The following is a 27,205-nucleotide window of genomic DNA, read 5'->3' on the forward strand; positions in this document are numbered from 1 at the left end:
GGGAAGGCGGCGTTCGAAAGAGTGTCAAAATTAATGACGAAATTAATTCGGTCACTTTTTTGTTCAAATCAAAGGTCAGGTCACCAGAGGTCATGGAAAGCCGAATTTCACCGATTTTTAGGTCGAATGTCGACGATTTACAACAAGCCTACGCATTACTTGGAATCGATTTTCTCCCATTGACTTATAATGGGGGGGGGGGTCACAAAATTGACCTGACCTTAGGTCACCGGTATCAAAATTCCGAGATAGTTATTTATTTAAATTGTGTACATATTGTTGTCCTTATCAATCGCTGAGAGTTTCAAAGAGGTCGGTCGCTCGATGTAGCTATGGAAGACGTTGAAACTTTGTATGAGGAGAGGTCACTTGAAGTGACCTGGTGACCTGACCTTAAGTGACCTTGGTCTACAATTTTTACAACATGTGCAGAAAAGATGCATGATAAGGTGTGCCAAAAACAGCCGCCGTTTTTTAGATGGTTGCGAAAAACCACAGGGAAGGTTCAAATACCCACCCCCAGCAGGGCGCGGGATAATATCCTTGGCATTCAGTACCATCGTATTTGCTGAATCTTCTACTTGCGATTGAATGGCAAAACTGCCTCCACCCTCCCGAGCTGCCTTGTGCTTGTGTAGGAGGGCATCGAGGGCAGACAAGTGTTGTCAGCGCGTCTTGTAGAATGTAGATTTCAGAATCTGCTCGGCTGGCTCCACTTCGTAGACGACGGAAGTTAGCAATACGTACATTGTGCTACCTGTCCTGCGGCCAGCTCCAGCGCTTGCTAATCTCTCCTGCAGATACTGGCTCCGCTCCTTCTACAACCAGCGCGTCCGCAATGTTGTTCCACAAATTCGCCCTTTTCACCGCTTCCTTATAATATTTATCTTTTTTATTATAAAGTCATGGCTATTTTCCAACCAATGAAATTAATTTATAATTTGAAAAGGCCATGAGTCATGTGAAATACAAAAACAGAAATGTAGCTATCACTCTGTTTGAGACGCAAATGTTTTGAAATAAAAATGAAATGCCGTCAAATTAACGCTTGAATTTTATATTCTCGTGAAAAATCGCGAGACTATTAGGGCACCGTTGGTTAAAGCCGGGTTCACACCGGTTTTCCGGTCCGGAAAAATTCCGTCTGCCGGGCCGGCACCAAAATGTTGAAATTGTCGCTAGATGTCAAAAAAAGTCGCTAGAACCGGAAAACCGGAAAGTCGAGCCGGAAATATCATAATCATCAACCATCAAGTACGATGAGTAGGTACCAAGCAATCTCGCGAATTATTTTGAAATCGAACATACTTGTGTGACGGCTTTACAAGTCCCTGATGCAGTTCCACCCAACCGAAAATCATCCATACTTCACTGGTAGGTATATTAGCAAGATTAATACAATTTAACATTTACAGCATGCGGGCTGGGTATCGACAAAAAGACACTAATAAATTTCAATCGCGCTTTGGCTGTTGTTGGTTTAAAAACACTTGCGAACAAAGAGGAATTGAGGGCTGGGCAGGGCGCATTAGAGACGGCGAGCTTGATATTACGCTTGCTGATGTAGATGGCTGGGTCTCAAAATCGGTCATCTGACTGTCACTGAACTCTACTGCCATAACCCGCGCCCCGCTGGGGGTCCTAAATTTCCACGCCTTGCTGGTGGAGGTGTTTAACATCCCCCCCTTTTAACTCGGCTCCTGGGCCACGTAGCGATACGGGGAAGGCGGCGTTCGAAAGAGTGTCAAAATTAATGACGAAATTAATTCGGTCACTTTTTTTGGTCAAATCAAAGGTCAGGTCACCAGAGGTAATGGAAAGCCGAATTTCACCGATTTTCAGGTCGAATGTCGACGATTTACAACAAGCCAACGCATAACTTGGCATCAATTTTCTCCCATTGACTTATAATAGGGGGGCGGTCACAAAATTGACCTGACCTTAGGTCACCGATATCAAAATTCCGAGATAGTTATTTATTTAAATTGTGTACATATTGTTGCCCTTATCAATCGCTGAGAGTTTCAAAGAGGTCGGTCGCTCGATGTAGCATATGGAAGACGTTGAAACTTTGTATGAGGTGAGGTCACTTGAAGTGACCTGGTGACCTGACCTTAAGTGACCTTGGTCTACAATTTTTACATGTGCAGAAAAGATGCATGATAAGGTGTGCCAAAAACAGCCGCCGTTTTTTAGATGGTTGCGAAAAACCACAGGGAGGGTTCAAATATCCCCCCACCCCCACCCCCAGCAGGGCGCGGGATAATATCCTTGGCATTCAGTACCATCGTATTTCCTGAATCTTCTACTTGCGATTGAATGGCAAAACTGCCTCCACCCTCCCGAGCTGCTATGTGCTTGTGTAGGAGGGCATCGAGGGCAGAGAAGTGTTGTCAGCGCGTCTTGTAGAATGTAGATTTCAGAATCTGCTCGGCTGGCTCCACTTCGTAGACGACGGAAGTTAGCAATAGGTACGTACAGTATATCTAAAAAGTATGTCCCCTGGTTTGGCTCTCCCACAGGAGGCGAATCGGTAACTTGGCTGAATCCCAGTTGCGGCATCCGGCCGCCAGGGTCGCTGCCGCGCGAGCGGCCTTGACCGCTCGCATGTCATTGGCAGTTCGGTCCCTCCCCATCTATACCGAGGTGGGGAGGGGAGAAGAGGGGAAGAGAGGGGAGGGAGCGGCATCCGCTCGGCACTTGGCGATACCTGGCTGACCCCGCGCTCCCTCGCTGACCTTTGTCCTGCCCTCAGGCGAAGACCGACTTCCTGGCGTGTAGCGGCCCAGCGGAAAACCGAGCTCGCGGGGCGCGACTCCATTGGCCCAATCTTATAAATGGAATGCTGTCGTATTCACGGCATTAGATAATATTAATAGTGATACCAGCAGTGGATGTGGTAAAATACAGTCCAAAATAAACGAAAGCACTCGATTCGTGCATAATGCGCCCTCCCATTCAAATAAGCCCGCCCACTTCGATAGATGGTGTAGTTTCTCAGGGCGTAAAGATGCAAAACACTACCGATTTTTTTTTAGCTGGGCCACTGGGACCGACAATATACAATTGACTGAAATGCATGAAAACCATTTTGCATTTAGGTAATAGCCGTTTTCTGCACCCAAACTTTAGCCAGTGACGCCCTGTCCATTCTAAAGCGTTTATAAGATTGGTCCCAGCACCCGATTTTATATGAGGAAGTCGTTTAAAAAGCATCTTTCTAACGAATTTATTATTATGGCCACTTTTACAGGACGTCTATAGAGCTTTGACTTTTACATTTCTTCCTCGTTCAGGAGAAACGTTTTAACCTTCACCGGACCTTCAGGTTTTCTGAATACCGAGGGACGTTGGGGGTTGGAAGTGAGGAAACAACCCCCTTCGCCGATTCGCCCCTAATTGAGCTAGAGCCTCACGAAAGAAACGATCGTGTGCGTCGTTACGAAATGCAGCGATTGGTCTCCGATTTAAGCACCAGAGTCAGCCGATGACTTCGGAGGTCAGGTCAAGTGGCCCAAGGCACAGGTTCGGTTTTTGGTAAATAACTTAGCTAAAAATGATCGCAGATCCGCGATTTTAGCAGCATCGTGTTTGTCTAGCTCAGGCGTGTCGAATGGTATGCTTTTTCTTCGGGTGAGATCAACTTAACCCTCGCCCGTATAGAGGGGGGGGGGGGGTCGAACGGACCCCCTCCCTCTGTTTTTCGCTAATAACTCGCGTAAAAAGCGGCCGATCGCGACGAAACTTTCGTTACCCTCGCGTTAATCAATTTTACACCCACCCTGAAATTGTCATGACCCTGACCTTAATGACCTTTGACCTGCGACCTACTTTTCGAGACCATGTTTGGCCGGAATCGCGATTCGGCGTATGTCGGCTCGCATTAGCGGCGCGTTTGCAGTCTTTTCGTGGTTTTAAGCGTTCAAACATGGGATATGATGTTGCTTCCATGCATTAGGGTGGGTGTCAAGGTCACCGGAAAGTCAGGTCAGGTCATTGACCTTTGATGACCTCGGCTCACTTTTTCGAGCTTTACATGTTTCTAGGCCAGTTTTAGGAGCTGAATTCGAATTTAGCAGCCATATGAACATTTACGAAGTAGTTTTGGTGCCATCGTAACATGTTGCGAAGCTGTCAGAGGCGGTTGCCACCTACTACGAATACCCTTACTGGTTGACCTGACCTGACCTGACCCGACCTGGCCTAAATGCATGAAGATGCATGAAGACATCATCTGTGATCAAAACTAACATGATATTCGTGATCAGCACCCCGAAAACCCCATAGCAGCCACGCTTTACGACTTTCTAACAGGCCCGATTTTCCCGACTTTTGGGTCATTGACCTTACCTGGAAAGTCAACCGATGACCTAGGACCTTAAAATTGGGTATCATCGACTTCCTCTCGTCACGGCCAACACGCTCGTTTTTTCCGCGAAGCTCTAGCTCGATCAGGGGCGAAACGGCAAGGGAGGGTCCAACGGACCCCCCCCCCCCCTAATACGTTTGCGGCTGGAAAAACACCAATATGGGCGAGAGTTAAGGTGTTAACCTCGGGTCAAGGTCAGGTCACAGCCCGTCAGGTCACGAAGCTGGTCAAAGGAGGTCATATTGCATATCAATCGATTCGGCAGGTCTTTTCATGTCCATTAGTGGCTTTATCGACTCGGTAGCTTTAGTTGATCGGGAGTTATTGACGAAAAACTGATACCCTTGGTTACGTGATAAATGACGTCACGCAAGATCAACAAAGCAAAATTAAAGCATCAGACCTTGCAAGGAGCACATGAAATCACGATTCCGTATGCTTCAGAATTTGAGATAGTTGTATATCATTTCCGGACCAAACTAGCAATTTCCATATTCCCCTGACTTTTAATGGTCAGAGACTGACCTGATCTCAGGCGACCCTTCAGAAAATCCGAGATATACATTTATACAAGTTGCGAGACCCTCGATCGTACTATAAGATCCTGTAAGTTTCATCTCCCTATGAAAGCTCTGCTCTGAGGGTGTAGCGAAGTTGAACATTTTAGGAGTGTGCACACAGTCCTAAAATGTTGAGAACAGTTTAGGACAGTTTCACACAGTTGATTTTAGGACTGCTCATTTATGACGTCATAGATCAGTGACCTGACTTGACTTAAAAATGCGGTTGGCGTAAAAAAATCTGACTTATCAAATCCCGGCTAAAAAAATCGACTTATAATCCGGTTAATCAAATCCCGACCATGTTTTTACCTGGCCATTAATGTTCCAGCCTTACAGGTGATTGTTTGAACGCGGAAGATGCTGAATCTTGGTTAACCCCATACTTATCGTATGATAAAGAACGTCAGTGTTAGAAAGTTAATTAACAATTTTATTTAGGATAGTTTAATTCAAGTGGGTATAATCCGCCTTGACAATTTACTAGGAGGGTTTTGCAGCGCTATTAGTTCGGCATTTCATTATAAATCATTGCTAATTTCGATCCGGATATCGTTATTCAATGCTGGCCTTTGCGTCCTCAGAAAGTTGTTTATAGTCATGAAGGCTTGCATTGACCCATACTTTCCATTTTTCAGCACTATTATTCGCCGTAGTTGACCAGGTGTTTTCTTCAGCTCTCCCCTGAATCCTTTGGTTTAGACCTGGCGTATCATCCGTGCATCGCAAGACGCACCTACCACACACAAGTTCATGATCCCCACGAACCCACATCAGCGTCCGTTCGCTTGGTGTGTGACCCCTTGACCTTTGGTCGCGACAACTGCCAGCTTGCTGGAGCACCCCTCCCTACACGCGCTGCCCCGCCCGCTCCCCTCCCTCCCCCCCCCCGGGGTCGTGTCACGAAGGTTCGGGCTTACGCTACTACCGGCCGCTGCGCAGCTGTCACCTAGCGCCTGGGAATGTGTGGTCTGGTGCGGATTCAGCCAACTACCGGCTCGCGACACCAGCGCCACGTAGTGGCGACGGTACATTCTTTTTAGACACACTGTACATTGTGCTACCTGTCCTGCGGCCGGCTCCAGCGCTTGATAATCTCTTCTGCAGATACTGGCTCCGCTCCTTCTACAACCAGCGCGTCCGCAATGTTGTTCCACAAATTCGCCCTTTTCACCGCTTCCTTATAATATTTATCTTTTTTATTATAAAGTCATGAATATTTTCCAACCAATGAAATTAATTTATAATTTGAAAAGGCCATGAGTCATGTGAAATACAAAAACAGAAATGTAGCTATCACTCCGTTTGAGATGCAAATGTTTTGAAATAAAAATGAAACGCCGTCAAATTTACGCTTGAATTTTATATTCTCGTGAAAAATCGCGAGACTATTAGGGCACCGTTGGTTAAATTGGTCCTGTAGCGCTGAAACATAACATTATTTCCCTCCTGCCTTAATTTCATATCACAAACGGTGGCTATCCGGCAAGGCAAAAGTTGAGATGATTTCAACTTTTTGCCGGACCGGAAAATCTGGCTCTCCGGCCTGCCGGACCGGTCAAAAGAAGTTGCCAGATTTGCCGGTTCACACCTGAGGCCTGTTTCACTAACAAATAAAACTTGTATTTACAAAGAAAAAGCTTGAGTTTACAAGAAATAATTACCAACATTTGAGATTTGGATTTCACGAAACCTTTGAACATGAATTTTGAGTTTAAAATTTGCAAACTTTTTTACAAGAAAAAGTTTGCTAGAAAACATGGGAATCGCAAACTTTCTGTTTCACGAAGACCAGAAACTTGAAAGAAAACATCGTAATTACAAACCTGAAATTCCAGTGGTCCTGACGTTCGGAATTTTGATACTTTTTGTGCAATAGTGCAAAACAGTCATAAATTTAGAACAACTATGCTTTGCTGAGTCGTTTCATGCTATATTTTTACTTATCACACACCCTAACAAGCAAAATAATCGGTATTAAAATATCGTCATGTTTTGTCATTCGCGCGCCATAATTGCATTCAACAGTCTTCTGCTGTCAAATGTTTTGCGTGTTATTTTCTTTCAATAATAGGACAATGTGAATTATCATTTATATCTTTTTCCAACAGCATCATTATTTTAATTTAATTAGGCAGCTTTTGACATAAATACTATACAATATTTGATACAAAGAAGCAATATCTTTAACATGCTATAGTTCTTGATTAAAAACATTTTTATTGTTTACAAGTTTATTTGCAAACATTTTCTTATCGGAGGTGCCACTGGCGATGAAGCTTAGTGAAATCGGTTTTTACGTATTTGGTAAAAATACTTATGAATTGTAAACTACAAACACTTGTAAATACAAGTTTTTAGTGAAACAGGCCTCAGTTTTCAATTTTCCGGCACGGAATTGGCCATTTTTCCGGCCCGGCAGACGGAATTTTGCCGGTCCGGAATCCGGTGTGAACCCGGCGTAAATTGGTCATGTAGCGCTGAAACATAACATTATTTCCCTCGTGCCTTAATTTCATATCACAAACGGTGGCTATCCGGCCCGGCAAAAGTTGAGATGATTTCAACTTTTTGCCGGACCGGAAAATCAGGCTCTCCGGCCTGCCGGACCGGTCAAAAGAAGTTGCCAGATTTGCCGGTTCACACCAGTTTTCAATTTTCCGGCACGGAATTGGCCATTTTTCCGGCCCGGCAGACGGAATTTTGCCGGTCCGGAATCCGGTGTGAACCCGGCATTTCTCGGGTAATTTTTGGAGGTTATTTCGAATTAAGCACCCATTTGCACATTTAGAAGTAGTTTTGGTGCCTTCGTAACATTTTACGAAGCTGTCAGTGGTTGTTGACACGAACTTATATGGATAGCCGGCAGACCGCCTACTGGTTGACTTGACCTGACCTGACCCAACCTGGCCTGAATGCATGAAGACATCATCTGTGATCAAAAGTGACATGAAACTCGTGATCAGCACCCCGAAAGCCCCAACAACCACACTTAGCGAAGTTTTAGCAGGTCCCGATGTTCTCGACTTTTGGGTCATTAACCTAATCTGGAAGGTCATCCAGTGACCCAGGAAATTAAAATCGGGTATCAACAGCTTCCTCTCGTCACGGGCAACACGTTGGCTTTTTCCGCAAAGCTCTAGCTCAATCAGGGCCGAACGACGAGGGAATCCAAAGGACCCCTGCCCATATACCTACCTACGTTCTCGGCTGGCATACTTGGGCATTGGGCAATACACCAATACAGCTGCAGAGAGCAGGGATGTCTTTTTCCTGTAGTCTTGATAGTTACGATTGAAGTCTGAAGGTCATGTATTACTTACAGCTCGAGCCCAAAATCGTCTAAGATCAGACTGCGATGATTCTCGGCTAGTTAGAGAAGTGAGGAATGACCTTAAAGGAAAAGGGCCACCTTCGTGAAATATGAAGATATCGTTGTTTTTCATTTTGACATTATTATTTTTCATTTTCTTTTTAAAACTGGTGCCAGAAGTGCACAATTCGCGAAAAAGTATTTAAAACTATTTAACATATTGGTACTATGTTGATACTCTCTACGGCACCTACTGTATGATGGCATAGCGATGACGTCACACTCAAGCCAATCAGCGTTCAGAAGACAGACTCGTCGGATTGTGTCAGATAAGCTGATTGGTTAAAGCTGAGCTGGTTGGAGCTGATTGGTAAAAAAACAAAGCCTCGCCGCGGGTGGCTGTATTGTCGGATAAGAACGCATTCCTGGGATAAGGACGCATTCCTGGCGTATTTTCTTTTAAAATTGCCGATAACTACGAATGGAGGCCGAAATCGGCCGTAAGGAGGTAGACATATAGGTTTTCGGACACGGGCTACAAGATGGCTATCTCAGTTTCAATCCCCATGTTAAAGGTGGCCCTTTTCCTTTAACTCTCGCCGTCGCCGGACCTATTGGTTTTCTACATACGCGCCGGCCGACAGGGGGGGGGGGGGGTACGACCCCCTCGCCGTTTCGCTTTTGATGAAGCTAGAGCGTCGTGGAAAAAAAGAGCGTGTGCGCCGTTACGAGACGCAGAGACTGCCGACTGGTGCCCGATTTGAAGGTCTCAGGTCAACCGATGACCCATGAGGTCAGGCCAAGTGACCCAAGGCACAGGTTCAGTTTTTCATTAAAACGGTCACAGAGCCGCGATTTTGGCAATTGGCATCATCATGTTCGCCTTGCTCAGGCGCGTCAAATGGTATACTTTTTGTTCGGGTCAGGTCAACTTGAGAATTGACCTCGGGTCAAGGTCAGGTGAGCGCCCCACCAGGTTACGAAGTTGGTCAAAGGAGGTCATGTCGCATAGCATTCGATTCGGCAGGTCTTTCTGGGTCCTATGGTGGCTTTCCCGACTCGCTAGCTTAATTTGATCGGGAGTTATTGACGAAAAACTCTTATGGTCCAAGTGACGTCATAAATGACGTCACGCAAGGTCAACAATGCAAAAGTGAAGCGTCGGAACGTGCAAGGAGTGCAACAAATTACGATTCCGTGTGGTTGAGATAGTTTGAGATCGTCCCCGGCGCCAAAATAGGAGTTTTCATTTTTTTCCCCATTGACTGATATAATGGTGAAGTCACGTGACCGACCTAACCTCATGTGACCTTTAGGAAAATCCGAGATATACAAGTTGTGACACCTCTGGAGTATACTACATCCTGTAAGTTTCAACTCCCTGCGAAAGTTCCTCTGGCACTGAGGGCGCTGCGAAGTTGCGACATCTGAGGACCGTGCAGAGGTTCACTTATGACGTCATAGGTCAGTGACCTGACCTGACCTAAAAAATCAGTTGGCGTCACAAGATGTGGCTTGGATCAAAGGTCAGGTTTGCCAAGTTTTAGCTCTCTATCACCGGCGTGTTCGGAGCTATCACGAAAACCCCTATGGGAGGCCCGGGGCAGCAACCGTCCCCCTCGGCCGGCCAGGGTAAAGCCATGCGGGTCAGCCTAAGTACAGGCGTTCGATTATGCTGCCATCTAGCGACGGATGAAGGAACATTACAGGGCTGTTTCTGGATATGCGAAAGTCTGTCTAGTCACAAGGAGTCGGATCATCTGATCAAGAAATGGGATTTCGACCCTCATTCTTACCTTACACCGAAGAAATAGCACATGAACTTTTTAAAAATAATTTGTTCGAAGAGGGCGAGGCCCACGCGGTTTGAAAACGAAAACGCGGTTTTGAAAACGCGGTTTGCCGTTGGCAATTTCAACAGTAAGTTTACCTTTTCACCAACCAATATCTGCGTTTTTGTTTTTGTTTTGCTCTTTCGGTCTGGAAAGGCTATCTCAGAGCCAAGGATTGAGAGGCTAGAATCATGGACTGGAAACTTTGGAGTTTGGACTGAGCGGGCCACCGACGGTGCAGCGCAGTAGCAGAATACCGTCCTGGTGAGATGGAAAGGTTCCGTAAAACATCCCGCCAGTGCTGCTAAAATGGTCACCCCGGAGAGGATGTCTTCCAATGACGGATTTGTCCTCACCATCGGTTGTCTGGTGTGGGGGGGGGGGGGGTCACCGTCCGCCCGGATTTCGTGGTGTGAGAGAATGCAGATGTAGGCTGGTCTTGACTGAAAAGTAAGGACGGATTACGAAGGCTTCTCATTAATTTGAGTATTTATGTAATTATACCATCTCTGGTGTCACTGTCTTTTTTTTGAGGGGGGGGGGGGGGGTGAGCAAGCTGTTTCGGCCTAAGAAGACCATTGCAGAGCTATGGGATGATAGGGTAGGGCGTAAGACATTGGGCTGTGCGGGACACCGACAGTGAGCTGTGGAGGCGAGACCGTCTCGGTGGGACCGGATTGCCCTGTTGGGACGGTCCGCCCGCCTCCCGCAAACGGTCACCCCGGAGAGGATTTTAACGGGTCCTAGTGTGGACCCGACCTCATCCACCGGTTGTCACTTGCCAGGTGGGGTGACCGCCAAACCGTAAAGAGAGTGTGAGGGGATGCGGATGGGGTTATCCCAAGAATGGCGAGGACGGATGATGGTGACCGTTTTGAGTGGCAGGGCGGGCTAATCCAACGGAACACTCCCATCCCACCGAGATATCTACAGGATGTCGCTGCCGGCTGCACACTGCATGATAGCCTTCGGCGGTCCACTCAATCCAATGTTTTTATCCTACCCTATCGTTTCCTAAATCTTCAATATTCTTGTTTAAGAGCCTACTCCCGAGTCCTAACGAACAAACAGGCAAACAAGCGAACAAACAAGCCCTTCCGTCGTCGCACACATGCAAGGGCAATAGAGGGCAGTAAAAACGTTGAATAGATGTCGCCGTCATCGAATTCTTTCCTAGACGGCCCTGCCCTCTGCAGCAAGACACCCTTTTATGTGTGAACCTGATCGATTTATCATATAATCTTCACATTATTCATTGAAACATCTGCGGAGGAGAAAGATTCAAGCTGAAAGCAGTTGTTAAGCAAGGCAGATTGTCTGCATAAAGGCTCCGGACAGCCGGTGCGAGTTGAATACGAGCTAATCAATTATCAAATGCTGTCAACGAAATGATCTCGATAGGATTAGTTCACTAAGCATGATGACTATTATATAGTTGCTGAGAATGTACATTCAAATGGTTTTTGGAAAAGTGCACTTACCTACTTGATATTATGAGTCCCAGTCAGTACCGTCGGCGCACCCCGGCCCGCCGTTCTGCACATGCCCGTCGGTCGGCCTCTTCAGTCTGCGATTGGCTGTCGCGGTGTGAGGTGTCTGGGGCCGCCGCTTGGCTTGGGGATCGGCTAGGGCTCGATACAAATTTATCGGGAAGGGGGCAGTGAAGCATCCTAGTTATGTGAGTGACTATGTCATATGTGGTGCGATGAAGCTATGATCATTTTTCATAGCAGCGGGACTGATAAAGTGGTTGAGAAGTGAGCGAGTGAAGTGCTGTGCGTGAGGGTGGGGTGCTTGACACACATTTATTCCTTTCGCCCGGCATTAACCATTGATTTAAAGCAGATTTGGTAAGTCAATCACGAATGGATTTTAACATGCTGTCCGATAATTTTTGTTTGATTGTCGATTTTCTTGTAATTTGGATAGTCTTCTTTTTTTGTTACAACCATGGCGCATGTGTTTCGAAACCGACGCAATTTTTCACTGGAGTTACGCAATTTTTCTGTAGGATGTTTGGTAGTTAAATAAATGAATAATAGCATCTTTTTTATACTTTTTAAACATATAGGTACCTTTCTTGGAACAGATTATCTTAGGACATCAAATAGTTGGCAATTTGGCATCCATCAGTTGTCTTGGAGGCCATATTCCTCAGTTACGTAGGTAGGCACACGTTACAGAATTACTTCAGGGTTTGCCTTGAAAGTTACTGGCAATTATAATGGAAAACCAAATAGGTAGATACCCAGAAATTGTCCAGAAACATGCACTTTACTTGGGCAACAGTACCCATCTTGATGTGCTATGAATGACACCTTGCAGCTGTTGCAGGAAGACTGATAGGTGAAGGTGCGAATAGTGTTTGTTGGTGTCATGTGAACTTTTTTGGGGGACTTCATGTCAATATCCTCAGTCCTCATTATCACACTGCTATTATCATTACTGAACCACAAACTGCTCCAGTTGTTTTTCAATAGAAAATGTCGTTGCGAACGACAGCTCCCTGCCGGAATAAGCGCGAGGATTTGCATTCTCGTGATTTGTGTATTTTTGTCGAAGCAAGTAAAAAAGGGAGAATTTCGGGAGGTGGATTCGGAACTTTGAATAGAATCATGTAGAATCTAGCATATGAGTAGTTATTTGCAAGTAAAGGCAATATAAGACATGAGATAAGATGATTTTGGCTTTTTTAATGTTTGAATCATAACAGAAAAGCACAATTCTAACGAATAGTGTTTGTCTTTTCAAACAGCCTGCGGTTAAAACATTAATCAATAGGAGATTTCAATACCATTGAAGGTACTGGGGCATTAGTAGAGCAGACATCACATGAAGTTTTTCCAACCGAGGAGAGGTGCTGTAGGTTTGTAGGTTGTAGGGTGGGTTTGTAGGTTTGTAGGTTGTAGGTTAGGTTAGGTCAGGTCAGGTTAGGTTAGGTTAGGTTTGTTAAGGTTTTCCTAGAAAGAAATACGTACGGTTATGGCGCCTCTCTTTGGTTGGAAAACCTTCTTGGAAAACCTTCGTGTGACGTCTGCTCTACTAATACCTGTACTGGTGCATAAGCTGGCATCAGTGGTGGTAAGTGGCTACCGGACCTACCTATGTAACATGAATAGCGTCAGGTATTATTATATGATGCTTATGAGTCTGAAGCTTGAAGAAAAGTGAGCTTAATGAAGCTACTTGGTCTTTTTCAAAGCATATCATAAGTAGAATTTAGGGCCTCAGCACTTGCTAGTCTGATTATGAAGTGGGCCATGATTTCTGATGCCAACACTTTGGTAATCACTCATGGCCATGCCATAGGTATCCTGAATCACCAAATGACAGCTGTCAGCTTATTGACATAGATTAATTTACTGCTGATTCAAGGCCTCAACTCCTTATTTGATGACAAAGCTCAGTGCTCACCCAGTGTGTAATAGCTTAGCAGTCCAGTATATGTGTTTATTGGGAAATACGTGTATTTACACACAATACTTAGCATAATATATCTGTAACTTCATACCAAGACCCTGCCTTATTTGAGATGTTTTTTGTAATGTATCATTATATATCTTTCATGTAGCTATGTGATATTTCTTGCCTGTGTGTTTAATTATTTTATTATGTGTTTTAAAATATTTTCAGGTCCTTTTTTCAGGTCCTCATATATTCTAATCTCATTATCCTTCACCTTGTGGTTATTTTGGTCAAAAATGTGAAGAACTGTGAAGCCCTTTTTGTGTTTTGTTGGATTTTGTATAATTTTGTATTTCCTTAGTTGTTTATTGATGGGATTAAGGACGATGATGATACAGATGATGACAGCTTCTTCAAAAAGGTGTTAATTTCTAAAAAAAAAAAACACAAAGCTGTGATTGGATTAAATTATTAGAGGCCACAAGATAATTTTTATCTTCGCATATCGAGACTAAATTCATTCCCCAACTTCAGCTTCTTTTGTAGCTGTAACCATCAGGCAAACGAATCGCTCTTTGATCAGTTTGAATTCCGCAATATCTGTGCCAAGTCGAAACACTGCACTGGACGTGTGAGAACGCGGCAGCATCGCCGTCCCATCCGGTGCCGGTCTGGAATCGGACGGAACATCCTGCCGGGGCGCGATATACGGACGCGTCTCGCGCCTCTGAGAGCCGCTGGTGGCGGGCCTTACCCGCACGGCGGCCGGCGTCCTGTTCTGCTGGCATTTGTGGGTTTATATGCAAGAGAGTTGGCCATTCTGTGTCGTAGCCTTTTGCGATTTTTTTTTTTTTGCTCCGCCAGCCTAAAGCCAGTCTGGAGCCGGGGGTCATTACATCTGGCAATTTTGGCCAGGAACAAAGTTTTACGTTAAGCCGGTTTATGTGAACCCGGAAGCAATAGCAACGTGGGAGCCTATCCTTAGTGTGTGTGAGCAAATCTAATGGGGGAACTTACGATTTCTTCCATTGCACATTTCTAAAATTGAGAAGTACGCATATGTGTATTTTTTAGCCTGATGCTACACTCGGATTGAGTTTCGAAGCGTGTTTTTCAGCCAGCGATCGAATATGCAAACAATAGTCGATCTATGGAGATAGCAGTAGGGGATAACAACTGGTCAGTCTTCCTTGGGAAGATGAGTGATGACCCACCTGCCATCAAGTTTTGGACTATCGAGTGTCCACTGCGTGTCTGGTATGCTGTCTAGATACTCTCCAGGCAACGGCTATCATCGATCGCCGGCGTTCTGGTATGCGTTTTCCAGGAACCTGGAGGTAGGAAGAAAGGCTTTCTGAGCGGGAGTCCCTCCGCCGCAGCGAGGAGACCCGTCTCCGGGGCTCCGTGTCGCAGTGCCTGTGGTCGCCAGCCGACGCCGGTGTCGTTATTCTCCAATTCCAGTACCGCCGGAGAGGCTGACACCTGTCACCGGCGGCCGCACCTTACCCCTGTCCGAATAGCTGCGGTCGGCGCGGCGGGTCCGGTCCGGTCCGGCAGCCGGTCTGTCCCGCCCACGATCGCTCAGAGAGACGAACGGCCCTCTCGGCGCCTCGGCGAGGGCTCCTCAGCTCCCCCGTCCAGTCGTGGTTCGTCCGTCACGAATCGACTGCACGAGAGCGCGTCGGGCGAGCCCCCATTTTCGCTGGAACGGCGCTGGTGGCGCGGGCCAGAGGCACGCGGTACATGGTGGAACCACTGGATGCAAATGGACTGATTGGTATCCGTCGCCCGGTGGAGCGGAATGTCTTGCTGCATTCCATGTCACGGCATGCATTCCACCCCTCGGAATACACCTGTCGCCGGATGGGATTGTACTTTGTAGTCAAGTCGCAGATGTGCTCTTTTGTAAAGGAAGGTTCGTCGATGTTTTGTTCCATCACTCTTTGATTTTTTTAAAATCATTTGACGACTATCCCGATGGTCATGGCTAAACTGGCTGATTTTTTTTTGTGCTGAGTGTCGCCATACATTTAAACTTTCGATCTAGCATTCTGTCAGTTCGATATCTTCCACGAACTAACAACCAGTGTGACCCTGATCTCTTCTGTCCCGGCATGCAGCCCTGCCTTCCAATGGTAAATGGGTGACAGCAGCCGAATTCGAATGGCTTGCTTTCTTCGTCGTGCTTTTGGAAGCCATCGACCAAGCCAAGCAACCGTTGTTTTTTTAATCAAAAGGGTCTGTTGGATTGATTGGGAAGGGTGTAAGGAAGGGCTTTAACTATGTTTCGTTGAATTGAGAGAAGAATCTTTTCTCATGTTTCCTATCCACATTTTGATTCTTGACCTTCGCTTTTCTCAGGACATTATTGCACATACTCGTATTTTCTTATGTCGAAAGCTCAGGATTGAGCGGTGAGAAATGTCTGGAGGAGTGCGTTTTTGGAGCTGGGATTTCTTATAAGCACCTGCTTTACCAACTTTCACTGGTAATTGTGTTGTTTTTCGTTGCAGCCTGGCTGTGTTTTGCGAGACAAAGTCCAGTCTTAATCTTCCAGAACTGCGCGAAGTTCCAGTCGTTTCTTTTGTTGCAGTTAGGAGAGGTCGGTAATAATGGTGAAGCCGAAGTGTGCGTTCGTTCCCTTCCTCTTTGGGTCCTACGGAGAAACCTGACTTCGTGCGTGAGTACCCGCTACTTCTACGTATCTTGAAATACTCAATTGGGGGGCTATTACGAATTCTGAATGTCTTTGTCTTCTACGCCTGGAAGTTTTTGCTTTCCCTTTATGGTTGCAACACACCAACCATTTTGCTGTTTGTGGGAGTAATTCAGAGTGCTTGAGTTCTCCCTCGACGGCAGTGCCGTCTCTCACCCGTGAGACTCTTTACGAGTGAGCGGGGCTCACTGGTGTCATTTCCAGCCACGCTGATGTCATTAATTGGTGGCATCGCCTAACGGGATGACAGTCAACAGCCATAACAAAAACCGCAGCTTAGTGTGTCCGATCCCGCACCGTCCCCAGATGAAAGATGGACGGGCCTGTGAGGCTCCACACGCGCCCGCTGATGGCTGCTAATGGTGAATTGATGTAGGTGCCGGCCCAAGGAACGGTGGGCGGTGAGCCGAAATAGCAACTTTTCAGCACTGGTTTGCGATTGGAATGCATCTCTGACAGTGAACGGTTCTTTGCGGCTATATGATCACTAAAATACTCAGGAATAATTAAAGAAAACTCGTAAATCTTACGATGGACGCCAATTTTCTCGAAACCGACAAACCTATGAAACCACGACTGAAAGAACACCCCACAGTTTCTATTCTCAGAGTCAAAGCCAGAGCATGCTCAAAAGAGATATATTTAGGTGCTGTCCCTAGCTTTGAAAACTTTGTTTTTACGACTGTTAGCAAATATGCCTTCGCAATAACTATGTTATCTTTTCAAATTCACTCCATTTTCGTTGAAGTCTCCGCCCGTCCCCCACCCACCTTGCTGTTGCTACTATTTGTGAAAGATCTCTGCTAGGTATTTTATTTAAACTATTATCCTGTCTTCATCTTCTAGAGTTTTACTTCAAAAGGACATTTATCTCATTCTGTCCTCGAACGTCTAGCTACCAGACCTGTTTCAATGTCCCAGTCCCTACTAGATTGACTGCCACCAATAGCGGTCGGATGTGAACGAACGGGACACTCTATAGGCCTTGAATTCATCCTGCATCAACAGGTGAACTAAGCCTGTCCCTAGGGACATTTACCGCCCCAGACCGGCGAGCGCACTCCGCAGGCGTGCCGGCCCCGTCCACCGGTGACGTCATCGATGGGACCTATGACGTCAGCGGCTGATCCGCGACGACCGATTACTAACCTCAACCAAGGATAACTGCGCTATTCGCGGCTGGGTTAAGCTGACCGGCGGCGGTCTGACGCGGCGCGGTCGCGACAGTCGTGGCGTCGTGGATGACATCCACTGTGGGCTGGGCCCTGTTTCACGGCGGAGCGCTGCAGTGCGCTGCGCGCGTCGGCGCGTTGGGTTTCCATGGCAATATCAACAAACTCCCCTCTGACGCTACGCTATGACGTCATCGCAAAACGCTAGCACCGCAGCGCCAGCACCATCCGCACGCTAGCAGTATTCACATTCAAACTTCTGTTCAATTGATACTAGGTTCTAAAAGTTCTCTGTTCGAAACGCGATCTACCATAAGCTAACGGATCGCACGCAACGTCATTCGAGTGACGTCAGGGGTACGCCTCAGCTCCCAGCGCGCTGCAGCGCGCGCAGCGTCGGGCGGTGAAACAGGGCCCCGGAGGGATGGACTCTCGTCTGGCTGTCCGAGCGCCCTTCGGTTGTCAGTCTAACATGAACTGATCTCGGCTCCCGCTTGCTCTTCAGAGCCTGACAGCGCCACTGTCTGGCCCGTCTTAAGTGTGGCGGGCTGAGTGAGTCGCCTCTGCCGAGCTCCCGACTGGGGGAGAGCGGTCGAGACCGGGCGGCGAGGGCGGCGGCTCCCATCGATCGCTCCGCCGCGGGCAGAGCCGGTGCCGCGGAGAGAGGCGGCCCGACGCCGCCACCTGCAGCCGACGGCGATGACGCCGCCTCGTCAACGTAGCTCGGGCCGCGGCTCTGAGAAGTGTAATGCGCGTCAGACTCGCTGAGCTCGCAGGCTGTCTGTACAGTCGCGTCGGCCGCCGCCGTCGGTTCCGTATCGCCCACGGGCGGGCTCGGAGGGAGGGGCGTTCTCGGCGACCTTTCCGGGTTTGAGTATTGGCTGGCGGCCATCCCATTTGCTTCTGTGAGCTGTCATAACCGACCGCGCCGCGCGCCGCTAGAACGGATGGCCCGTCACTGATCACCTGAGCATTGCTCATCGGGTCAGTGACGCCCACTGTTGTAACAGGTGCACCGCTCCGTCACCGAGCCGCTTCACTGGATCACCAGGTCGTCGTTCATCGAATAACTGGGCTATTGGTCAACAGAGCATCGAATCATTGACAGTTATATCGCCGACAATGGATTCCGTCGTGCGTGAATGAAAACGCAGGACGAAAAATGAAGATGGACTAAAGGCGACCTTTCGTACGACGTGGAAGGTTGATCACGCCGACGTCCCTGGCAAATTGGTAGTAGTATATCTGTCAATCGCATTTTTCTCTACTCGTTCGCTCCTTCATTAGTTGCTAACGTTGATGGTAAATCCGGTTATCAGATGGACCGACTGGCTGACGACTGGACGACCATTGAAGGAGTGGCTTCCCCGGGAAACCGCAGGGCCGGCGGATGGCCAGCCGCGGATAAATATTGACGGCGCTGGGCGAACCGACAGTGATTTAGCTGCTAATGGACTGCGAACTGCCCTGAACGAGAGCTGGCAAAGTGAGCTGTCTCGTCGACAAAATCGTGTCGTGCGACATCCCATCCTGTCTTTCAGACATTCTTTCTCTGTGACAAGCTGTATGTTATTACCAGACGGTGAGGCATAGATTGTCCTCTTGTAGAATAGTTAAGCGATGATCAACAAAGCAAGGATGGAAAGTGCTGGGTGTGCCGCCGGCGCCGGCTCGAAGTCTGATTGGATGTTACGTATCGGGTGCTTAGCTGAGCGGCTAACGAATGGGAGATTATACATTTTGATTTATCGGTCGAGCGGTCTGCTGAGGGACTGAGGCTTAGATATGTGCTGAAAAAATGGAAGTTGTAACTTTCTTATATGCATGATAGATGGAATGCATTTTATCAATGCGTTGATGGGCAATCCCTGGTGTCAAAGCTGTTGAAAACATTTCTCCAACTGTTGATAATCGGCAACGCAATGCTGTTGCATAACAGCTTGTTTTTAGCTACTATTTTTTGCTTTGCCTTACCTCCCTTCCCTCTTGCCCACCTCTCATCAGTGTGATTACCGTTGCAAATCCGTTCCTTTTTAGACGCTGAAGGGGCCACGGCCGGTCATCGCAATGAAGCGAGACGCCCTCAGCCATTTCGCTCCATCGATGCCCACTGATTGCTTCCTTGATTGACTGATGCATAAATCAATTACCTACACGCACTTATGTATGCGCACTGCGGGCGCTGCCAAATGACTCGTCAGCCGCTTGGTCCGCTGTGGGTGTTTACTTTTTGACCGGAGCGTATATTGGGGCAGGGGGCAGAAATGGCGGCACTTCGTCCTGTGTGCGCATGTGAGGACTGGGTGTATGTTGGGGGCTGCTAAGGGCGTGATTGCTGAATTGAGGATGTTTTTGGGGCTAAGGATTGACTTCATCAAGAATTCTTACATAATATATTTATAAGAAACATTCAGATGTCCCTCTAATACCCACATTTACGTGTTTTGTCATCAGTTCTTATGTCGGTCGTTGGAAGGTTTTACGTCGTTGGCTGTCGTTCAGGCGCTGATCTCTGTTCCGGCTCATATCATCTGGTCGGTGTTCCGGCTCATATCGTCCGATTTCTTATCCCTGCCGTCTGCTGATCCCCCAATTCCACACAAAGCTTTTCGTTCTGAGGTTCTGGATGAACCCCGTCAGCGCTGAATTGTTGATCGGTCCCGGTGACCATCTGTATGACCCCTGTGACCCCGAACTGGTAGCTCCGTGACCTCGAGTCCCCTGGAGAAGCTGCGAGCGCGCCAGGCAGACTCCTGCGGGAGCGATCCCATCTCGCTACTCTACTGCTTTGGTCGGCTACTTATCCAGAACTGATAGCTCGACGTAGGGTCAGGATGCTTGCCTTGTTCGTTAGGGACCCTTTATGTGGTGTCAAATTCTTTGGTAAACCTGTGCTGTGGTCGACTGACCCCTTCCTTCATTTGAACCCTCAAAGAACTCAATGTAACAAACGGTCCTAGATATAATGTTGGGATCACTCATCAAACTTATTGGGCGTTACGACTGGTATTTGCAAGCTGTTGGGTTTCATCTATTCCCCACAGGGTGGCGGTGCATTCGCCTGGTGACGGGCAGATTTCATGAGGAGTTGTGGGCTGGGAGTCGAAACTCTTCTGCGGTCAGAGAGCAGCGAGAGCTCATCCGGTAGCTGGCTCAGACACGTTAGAGCTCTGACAACACGGGAAGGTACGGGAGAGCTCCTGGGGAGTTCATGGCGGGGAGAGCCGCGTGATTGTTCGGGGTGAACGGGAACAGTGGAATGTAACTTTCGGGTGAGAACAGCTGCGAAATGAGAGGCTGGAGTGGGAAAAGCTGCGATATGTTTGTGTGAGATAGGTATGGCTTCTTGGGAGCTGTGGGAGCTCGCAATTTACCAACAAAGTAGATGTTGGTGGCTTGGAAAGCTCTGCACATCATCTTATCTTGCACTCGCATCTCAAACTGGCAGAACCCTTATCGTTCGAGAGGTAGAGTGAGTAGTACTTGTACGGCAGAGTGGAGAAGGAGCTGTGTAAGCTCTCAGAGTGCTGTGTAAGCTTACGGTGATTCCCGAAAACTGGAAACATTTTGCAGCTAATTCTGAACCAGGCTGTGAATGGCAGGACTCGGCCTGAAATTGACAGCTGTGAAAGTTTGTTACACAGTTGTGCTGAATCCGCCGAGTTCCACTACAGGGACTACCTCTTTTGGTGGAGAATTCAACTCTTCTGTGCGTCGCTTACTTTCAGACCGCGGTACGGCGGTCAAAGGTAGTTTGCTACCAGTTAACAACTTACCGCATCTGACTGCCATTAAACATTTTCGAAAGTAAAATGTGTAATTAAAACACTGTATGGTCTATCTGTGACAATTGCGCGTTTTGAGATTCCTTATGTACCGGCATTAGGCACGATTAAAAGTAGGTATTTATAATGTTCTTAGCAAAAGCAGTACCTACGCGCTATTTATAATGCGTGTGATTTTCAACATTTGGTAAATTTGACATTTTTGGACAGACGATTTAGCCTCTCTTTACTAAACAAAGTTCTTACTCTGACTTGAGATTGTACCCAAGTTTGAGATTGAGATTGTACCCAAGTTTTTCTCCCTTAGATGTTTCTGTGCGCCTCACAAATAGCTTCGCAGCCCGACCTGTCTGTTTGCCATCACCAAACGTGGCCAGCCTCTAAAGGCACAGACTTCCGCTCTGGCGCCCAGCGAAGACAGCGGCCAGACTCAGTTTATGGCGCCATAACAGAAGTTGCTCGTTTTCGTATCGGGGCAACTGGTGGCAAGTTCGTTAGCTCTGAGTGAATTATGGAGTTAATTAGTGAAACGGAGCGTAACGCGGCCCCAGCACAGCGTTTAGGGTATTGATTTATGTCTGTATTGTTCACGCGTTAGAGTGAACATTGTTTCCTCACGCGCACGCTAGTTACGCACGGTCTGAGGGCTTCTTCCTATTCGGTGTGTTTGCTGAGTTGCGTGGCAACGGATAACAGTGCATACAGCCCGTGGCTTTATTTTGCGTCGTTGCTTTCAGACGGAAGCTATATGTATCACGCAAGCTTTCAGTGTTCAGAAAGCAGCTCGCCTCGTACTGGTGAGATTTCCGGTCCATACTGCAGCGGATGCTGAGGCCGCTAGTTTGATCGCCTCCATTTCTGTCTGGCTTATGTCCAGTCATCTGTCTTCATTTGCCGAGTTTTTGCGTTCGGCTTTTACCACTCGCGTGACTGATGTTTCTACTCTTCTTCCACAGAAGCGCTAGCGCCGGGGCCGGACCGCGTCGTCGCTGATCGTGGTCGTACGGCTGACCTGCTGGTGACCTGCCGCACCGGCTGGCGTCCTTCGATCGACCCGTGACACCGACCGTGGAGTGGCCTTCCGCACACCTGAGATAGCTGGCGATCCACGGGACTTCTCCGAGTGTCCTGCCTGTGCGGTGCCGAACCGCGGCCGTCGGGACGCTGCGGGCCCGTCGGTCCGGGCTGGGAGTGAGTGACCTGACCGACCGCAGCAGCAGCCACCTGCACCCCAGTCAGCGCCATGGCGGACCTCGAGGCGGTGCTGGCGGATGTCAGCTACCTCATGGCCATGGAGAAGTCCAAGTCGACGCCGGCGGCGCGGGCCAGCAAGAAGATCGTCCTGCCCGACCCCAGGTCAGTTCGGAGGGGGTCTGGGTAGTCGCACTGGGTCATGCTTAGTTCACGATAATGTCATGAAGAGGTGACTTCGGGGTCATCCTGAGGTCACGCTGAGGTCCGCCAAGTCTCTCTAAGGTCGTTGCGTTCGTACTAAGTCATACTCGTACTTAAGCCGTAAGCCGTAATCGCCACGCCATATGTGGAAGGCTTTTGATGTCAATGCATACATACATACATACATACATACATACATACATACATACATACATACATGCATACATACATACATGCATACATACATACATACATACATACATACATAGTTAGACCTAGCTATGAAGTCGGTAGTCATGTACCGCTCGGATAGATCGATTATCTGGAACGGTCATCTGGCATATATCCCCGCGTCGTGTGCTCGGCTTTAGTTGGTCATGCTCTGTGAATTATGCCCCTGGAACGTCAGCCATGAGGTGTGACTAGGACCGGCCAGGCTGCGCCATCGGACGAACTCGTATTTATGTGCGACGGTTCGTTATCTCGCGTCGGGCAAAAGATTTATGACGCATATTTGATAAGCCGCGCACAGTACTTGAGGACTTGGCGTGGGTTTTGGTGCACGTTACCTGCCCTCTTTTGGTGCGACTGTTGAGGGCATCTATCAACCCACTTGACACATATGTATATTTGTTTAGTCACTACTTCTTCGTGACTCCTTTGGAATTAACCAATAACTCTTTCTTTCCCCTTACCCGCAAATAAAAATGCACCACATACTATGCCGCAAACTGAGGATAAGGAAGATACATTTGTAATGACCAAATTTAACAAGTTAACTGGCTACGCAACAAGGAACCCTCAACTTACCGTTATGTGTCCGCCATGAGGCCACGTCTGCCTACTTACAGCAGCTTAATATCCGGGCACTTGACGTGCCTTTCCTTATCTGCGCGAGTGACGCGGGTTTCTGGTGGCGGCCCGGTGTCGTGCGTGTCGCTATATTGGCCCAAGGATTTGCGCTATCGCCGCCTTGTCCGGCCAGATTAAGGTTACTGGCGACAAAATGAACTTTGGCTCGCGCCTGCACGGTCTGCCCCGCGGCGACCTGAACCGATATCGACCTACTGTTCGGCGCATTGCATCCGCAACAACCCCGCTTCCTGAGAATACTTTTTGATTTAGTAGCACGATGTCCGGTGCCAGAGAAGTATACTGCATTGAACTGCAAGGTTGCAGTGAAAACTGGCTGCGTTGACCTCGCATATGTGACTCTTCACATAAAACGAAGCCTTGCTGTGTCATGAGCGTCAGCAGGTTGTGGGATAACCAGCTGTTTCGCGATTGTTGGAATATAATCGGACGCTCCTTGCGGTAACGTAGACGCTGTTTTGCCTTAAGTGGTCCGTTTTCCTGGTGGTCTTATACCCGAGCGTCATTCAGAAGGTAGCGTGGTACAGCTGTGATTCATTTCCAGTCACGGTTTGTCGGTACGAGTCTGCTTTGCCATACAGCTGCTCTTCAGCGCTGTACGCTAGGCTAGCGCGTCTCTCGGACCCAAGTGTGGATACTGGATACCCTCCGCCTTGATATCTCCCTATCGTCACTGCTAATCACTGGTGTTGACTTCAAACTATCACAAGCTCCTCAAACCCCGAATCCGTGGCTCTACTAGCCCGTCGCTACCAGCCATGCCAGCCCACCAGGACGAACGTCTCGCGACGCGCAGCACCAGCCCGCATCAGCTGTTAGGCCGGGGCTCGCTATTTGCTTGTGCGCGTTTTTCCCCGACAGTGCGTTCGCGCTGGACGGGCGTCGTCGTGGCTCGTTTGCTGGCGCTGCGTCGTCCGTCGAGATAGTTTATTGATCTTTGTCTGGTTTTAGACGGCGTGTTATCGTGGCTGGCCGCTGGTCCGTAATGGCGGCACTGGCGGCTATCGGCGGTCGGCGGGACCGTCATACAGAATGAATGCCCAGATACCGGGCCGGTCAGGGTCTTGTTGTCGGATGATTGTGTACGGACTGTGGACACAACACTGAATGTGTTAGCGCTACGCTCCGTTTGCCTGCAGCATACTTCCTTTGTGCGGCTGATAGGGATCGTTATTATTTAACTAGCAGCTATTTTCTTCCTGCGCTGTATTAAAGGTCACGCGGGCTGCGTTATGAGGTTGGTTTCCTGGCGTAATGAGCTCGGTCATGGCGCCTATGCGGGTATGCAGGGAGCCAGCAGGGGCGGCCATCACAGCTGCTATGGAGGCAGGTGAGAGCGATTGGGCTGCTGGCCCGGTGGCGGCGGTCCGTGGGAGGGGAGGGGTGTCTCCGCTACCCCAACCATGGCCGCAAATCACGAATTACGGCCGGACCTTCCTTTCCATTGCGGATAGCGGTGCATTTTTCCCGTGGCGCGCGGGAAACCGGCGGCGCGCGGTCGGCATCTGTCCATGAGCGAAATAAGTGGAACGTTTCGGTACTTGTCAGCTTGTCGTCTATTTATAACGGCGGCTGGCGGCGGTGGCGGCGGCCTTGGTGGGAGGGGGAGGGTGGTCGCGTCGCCAGCGACACGCGCCGCTGACCCGTCGGGCGGCCGCCACAGCGGTGACGGCGGCTCCGATTGGGACCGATGGCCGATCGCGCCGCTCCGTCGGCCGCCGGCCGCGCGCGCGTCAGACGCGGCGGCGCTGGTGGACGGCGGGTCGCTCGTTTCACTCCCCAGAACTTATTGAACGCAATGTCACGTCACACTGTGGGACGGCTGACGCCGAGCCCGGCGGCTTCTGGGTTGGTAGCGGCCCGGCCCGGTGGGACCCCGAGAAACCGCTGCAGCTCAACAAAACTAAAACCGCTGCTGGTCGGAACTCAACTCTAGCGATAATGAACAGCCGAGATGACCCGGAATAAACCAGCGAGAAACACTCGGGATCACTCGAAGCTAAGGGAGCAGCGAACAGCTGGGATGACCCGACCCGGAACTACATACATAGAGCGCAAGGAGTAGCCGGAATTGCCTGGAAGAAGAGCGACAAGGAACTGCCGGGATTGCCCGGACCGAAAGCAGCAAGGAATGTCTGCTGCTAGAAGGAAGTGGACGCAAGGAACGGTCACTGCTTGCCGGAGCATTCCGACTTGGAACGTTGCCGGGCAGACATTGATAGCGAACATTGGCGGAATCTGGTGGAAGAGCTTTGGAGATGGGTGTGTGATGTTACAGCTACAGCTTTGACTGCTTGACGGTTGAACAAAGAGCAGAATTGAATAGCGTTTGTCGATCAACTTTTTAAAGTGCAAATCACGAAAAGCTGCTCAGTCTTATCGATGCACTGATTGAATCGTTTCGCTTGAATGAAGTAATTAATGCATTGCTGATTGAAGCAGTTTGCTGTTCTTGCAAACGTCTGATTTCAATCAGTGCTTTTGTTTTACCTACTTCTTCATTCAAGTTGCCGCTTGTGAATGGTGAGACCTGTCATTACATCCTATATATGCTGTGTTTTTGTCATTTGTGTACTTTTTCATTTATCCTCCAGCGATATTCCAGCCCAGCCTGTGCAAGAAATGTGACTGACGGTTAGTGAACTCAATCAATACCCTGGGCCTGGAATTGGCTGATTTGATTGAACTCAAATAAGGCCGTCGCCTGGATTATTGTTCATTAAATTAAATTTTTGATTGGTCTTAGCTGAACTGATTCATTGTGGAAGAATTTCGTCGGGAATTATGGGGATTATGGAAGTGAGGTGCTCCATTGCCAGACGAGAAGGAAATGAGCGAATTGTTGAACTGTTGCTCGGAAAGCCACAATTAATGCATGATATCACTATCCTTACCAGCCGAGGTCATGAGGGGACAGGGACGTAGCCAGGATTTCCTCCAGGGGGGGGGGGGCAAACTTACAGGGGCCCAAGGTAAACCCCCTCAAAATCCAAAAAGTCATCGGATTTCATCCACTATTTTTTGGAGGGAGCCCAAATAAATTTTTTAAAAAATTAAAAAATGAAAAAAACCTGAGGGGCAAGCAGTCCATGGGTCCCTGCTAGATAGGCCCACGAATAGCTTCATAGAGTCGCTCACCCGGTTCTGAAGGCGGTCTTGAGGGCCCTAGCGGCAAGGTCTCAGGCCCGAAAGGCCCCGCGAACCCAGTGGAGTGCCCCGAGGGGCCCTTACGCTACTTTTATTGTGCCCCTTACCGTACTTATGACACCGCGATGGGGCCCTTTTGGGCTCCAGGGGGGGCATGGCCCATGGCCCCCCCCTTGGCTACGCCCCTGTGAGGGGATCACTCTGGGACTCCCAGCGCTTTCAGATGCCGCTGTAGTCTCATCTTATCCATCCTCAGACACAGCTGCGGAGGTGCCCTCGACTGCCACCCACGGCCCGGGATCAGTCGATCTATTGGCGTCCGCCGGATCGCGGCGTCCGCCCGGCTCCGATTGGAGCCATTTCGCGCCGGCTCGGCCCGAGGCTGGGGGCGCTCGATCTGCCCGCCGGTCAATACGGTCCAATTTCCGTGATGTCCCCCTGCCGACCTGCGCGGCCGCTGTTTGCACCGGCGCTTAACTGTGCGTCTGTGTGCGAGCGACGGATCGAACCATTTCTGAGACCCTCCGCCTTAGCTCAGCTCAGACAGATAGCTCAGAGTAGAGCCTCGACAGGCCTTCGTTAGGGCTTTTAATTAGCTCCCGTCGGCTGAGTAGGTGAGTAAAGCGCAGTGCGTGCTG

At 48.8% G+C, this 27,205-nt stretch overlaps 1 protein-coding gene and 1 long non-coding RNA gene across 2 annotated transcripts in view; one reads left to right on the plus strand and one right to left on the minus strand.

Annotated features, from left to right (window-relative positions):
- Positions 1–471: 471 nt before the first annotated feature.
- LOC122372285 lies at positions 472–7,636 on the minus strand. The gene is made up of 3 exons (XR_006254843.1): positions 7,576–7,636; positions 5,994–6,520; positions 472–757 (listed from the first exon to the last, which is right to left on the minus strand). It is a non-coding gene; the product is annotated as an uncharacterized LOC122372285 (long non-coding RNA).
- A 4,002-nt stretch (positions 7,637–11,638) lies between these two features.
- LOC122372286 (G protein-coupled receptor kinase 1-like) overlaps positions 11,639–27,205 on the plus strand; it is an 83,222-nt gene continuing 67,655 nt past the window's right edge. The window contains exons 1-2 of the mRNA XM_043349283.1: positions 11,639–11,924; positions 22,109–22,508. Coding sequence (XP_043205218.1) covers positions 22,396–22,508 — 113 coding nt within the window. The 5' untranslated portion in view covers positions 11,639–11,924; positions 22,109–22,395. The remainder of the gene's footprint in view (positions 11,925–22,108; positions 22,509–27,205) is intronic.

This window comes from Amphibalanus amphitrite, unplaced genomic scaffold (assembly GCF_019059575.1).
Source record: "Amphibalanus amphitrite isolate SeventyFive unplaced genomic scaffold, NRLGWU_Aamphi_draft 001340F_arrow, whole genome shotgun sequence".
Taxonomy (NCBI): domain Eukaryota; kingdom Metazoa; phylum Arthropoda; class Thecostraca; order Balanomorpha; family Balanidae; genus Amphibalanus; species Amphibalanus amphitrite.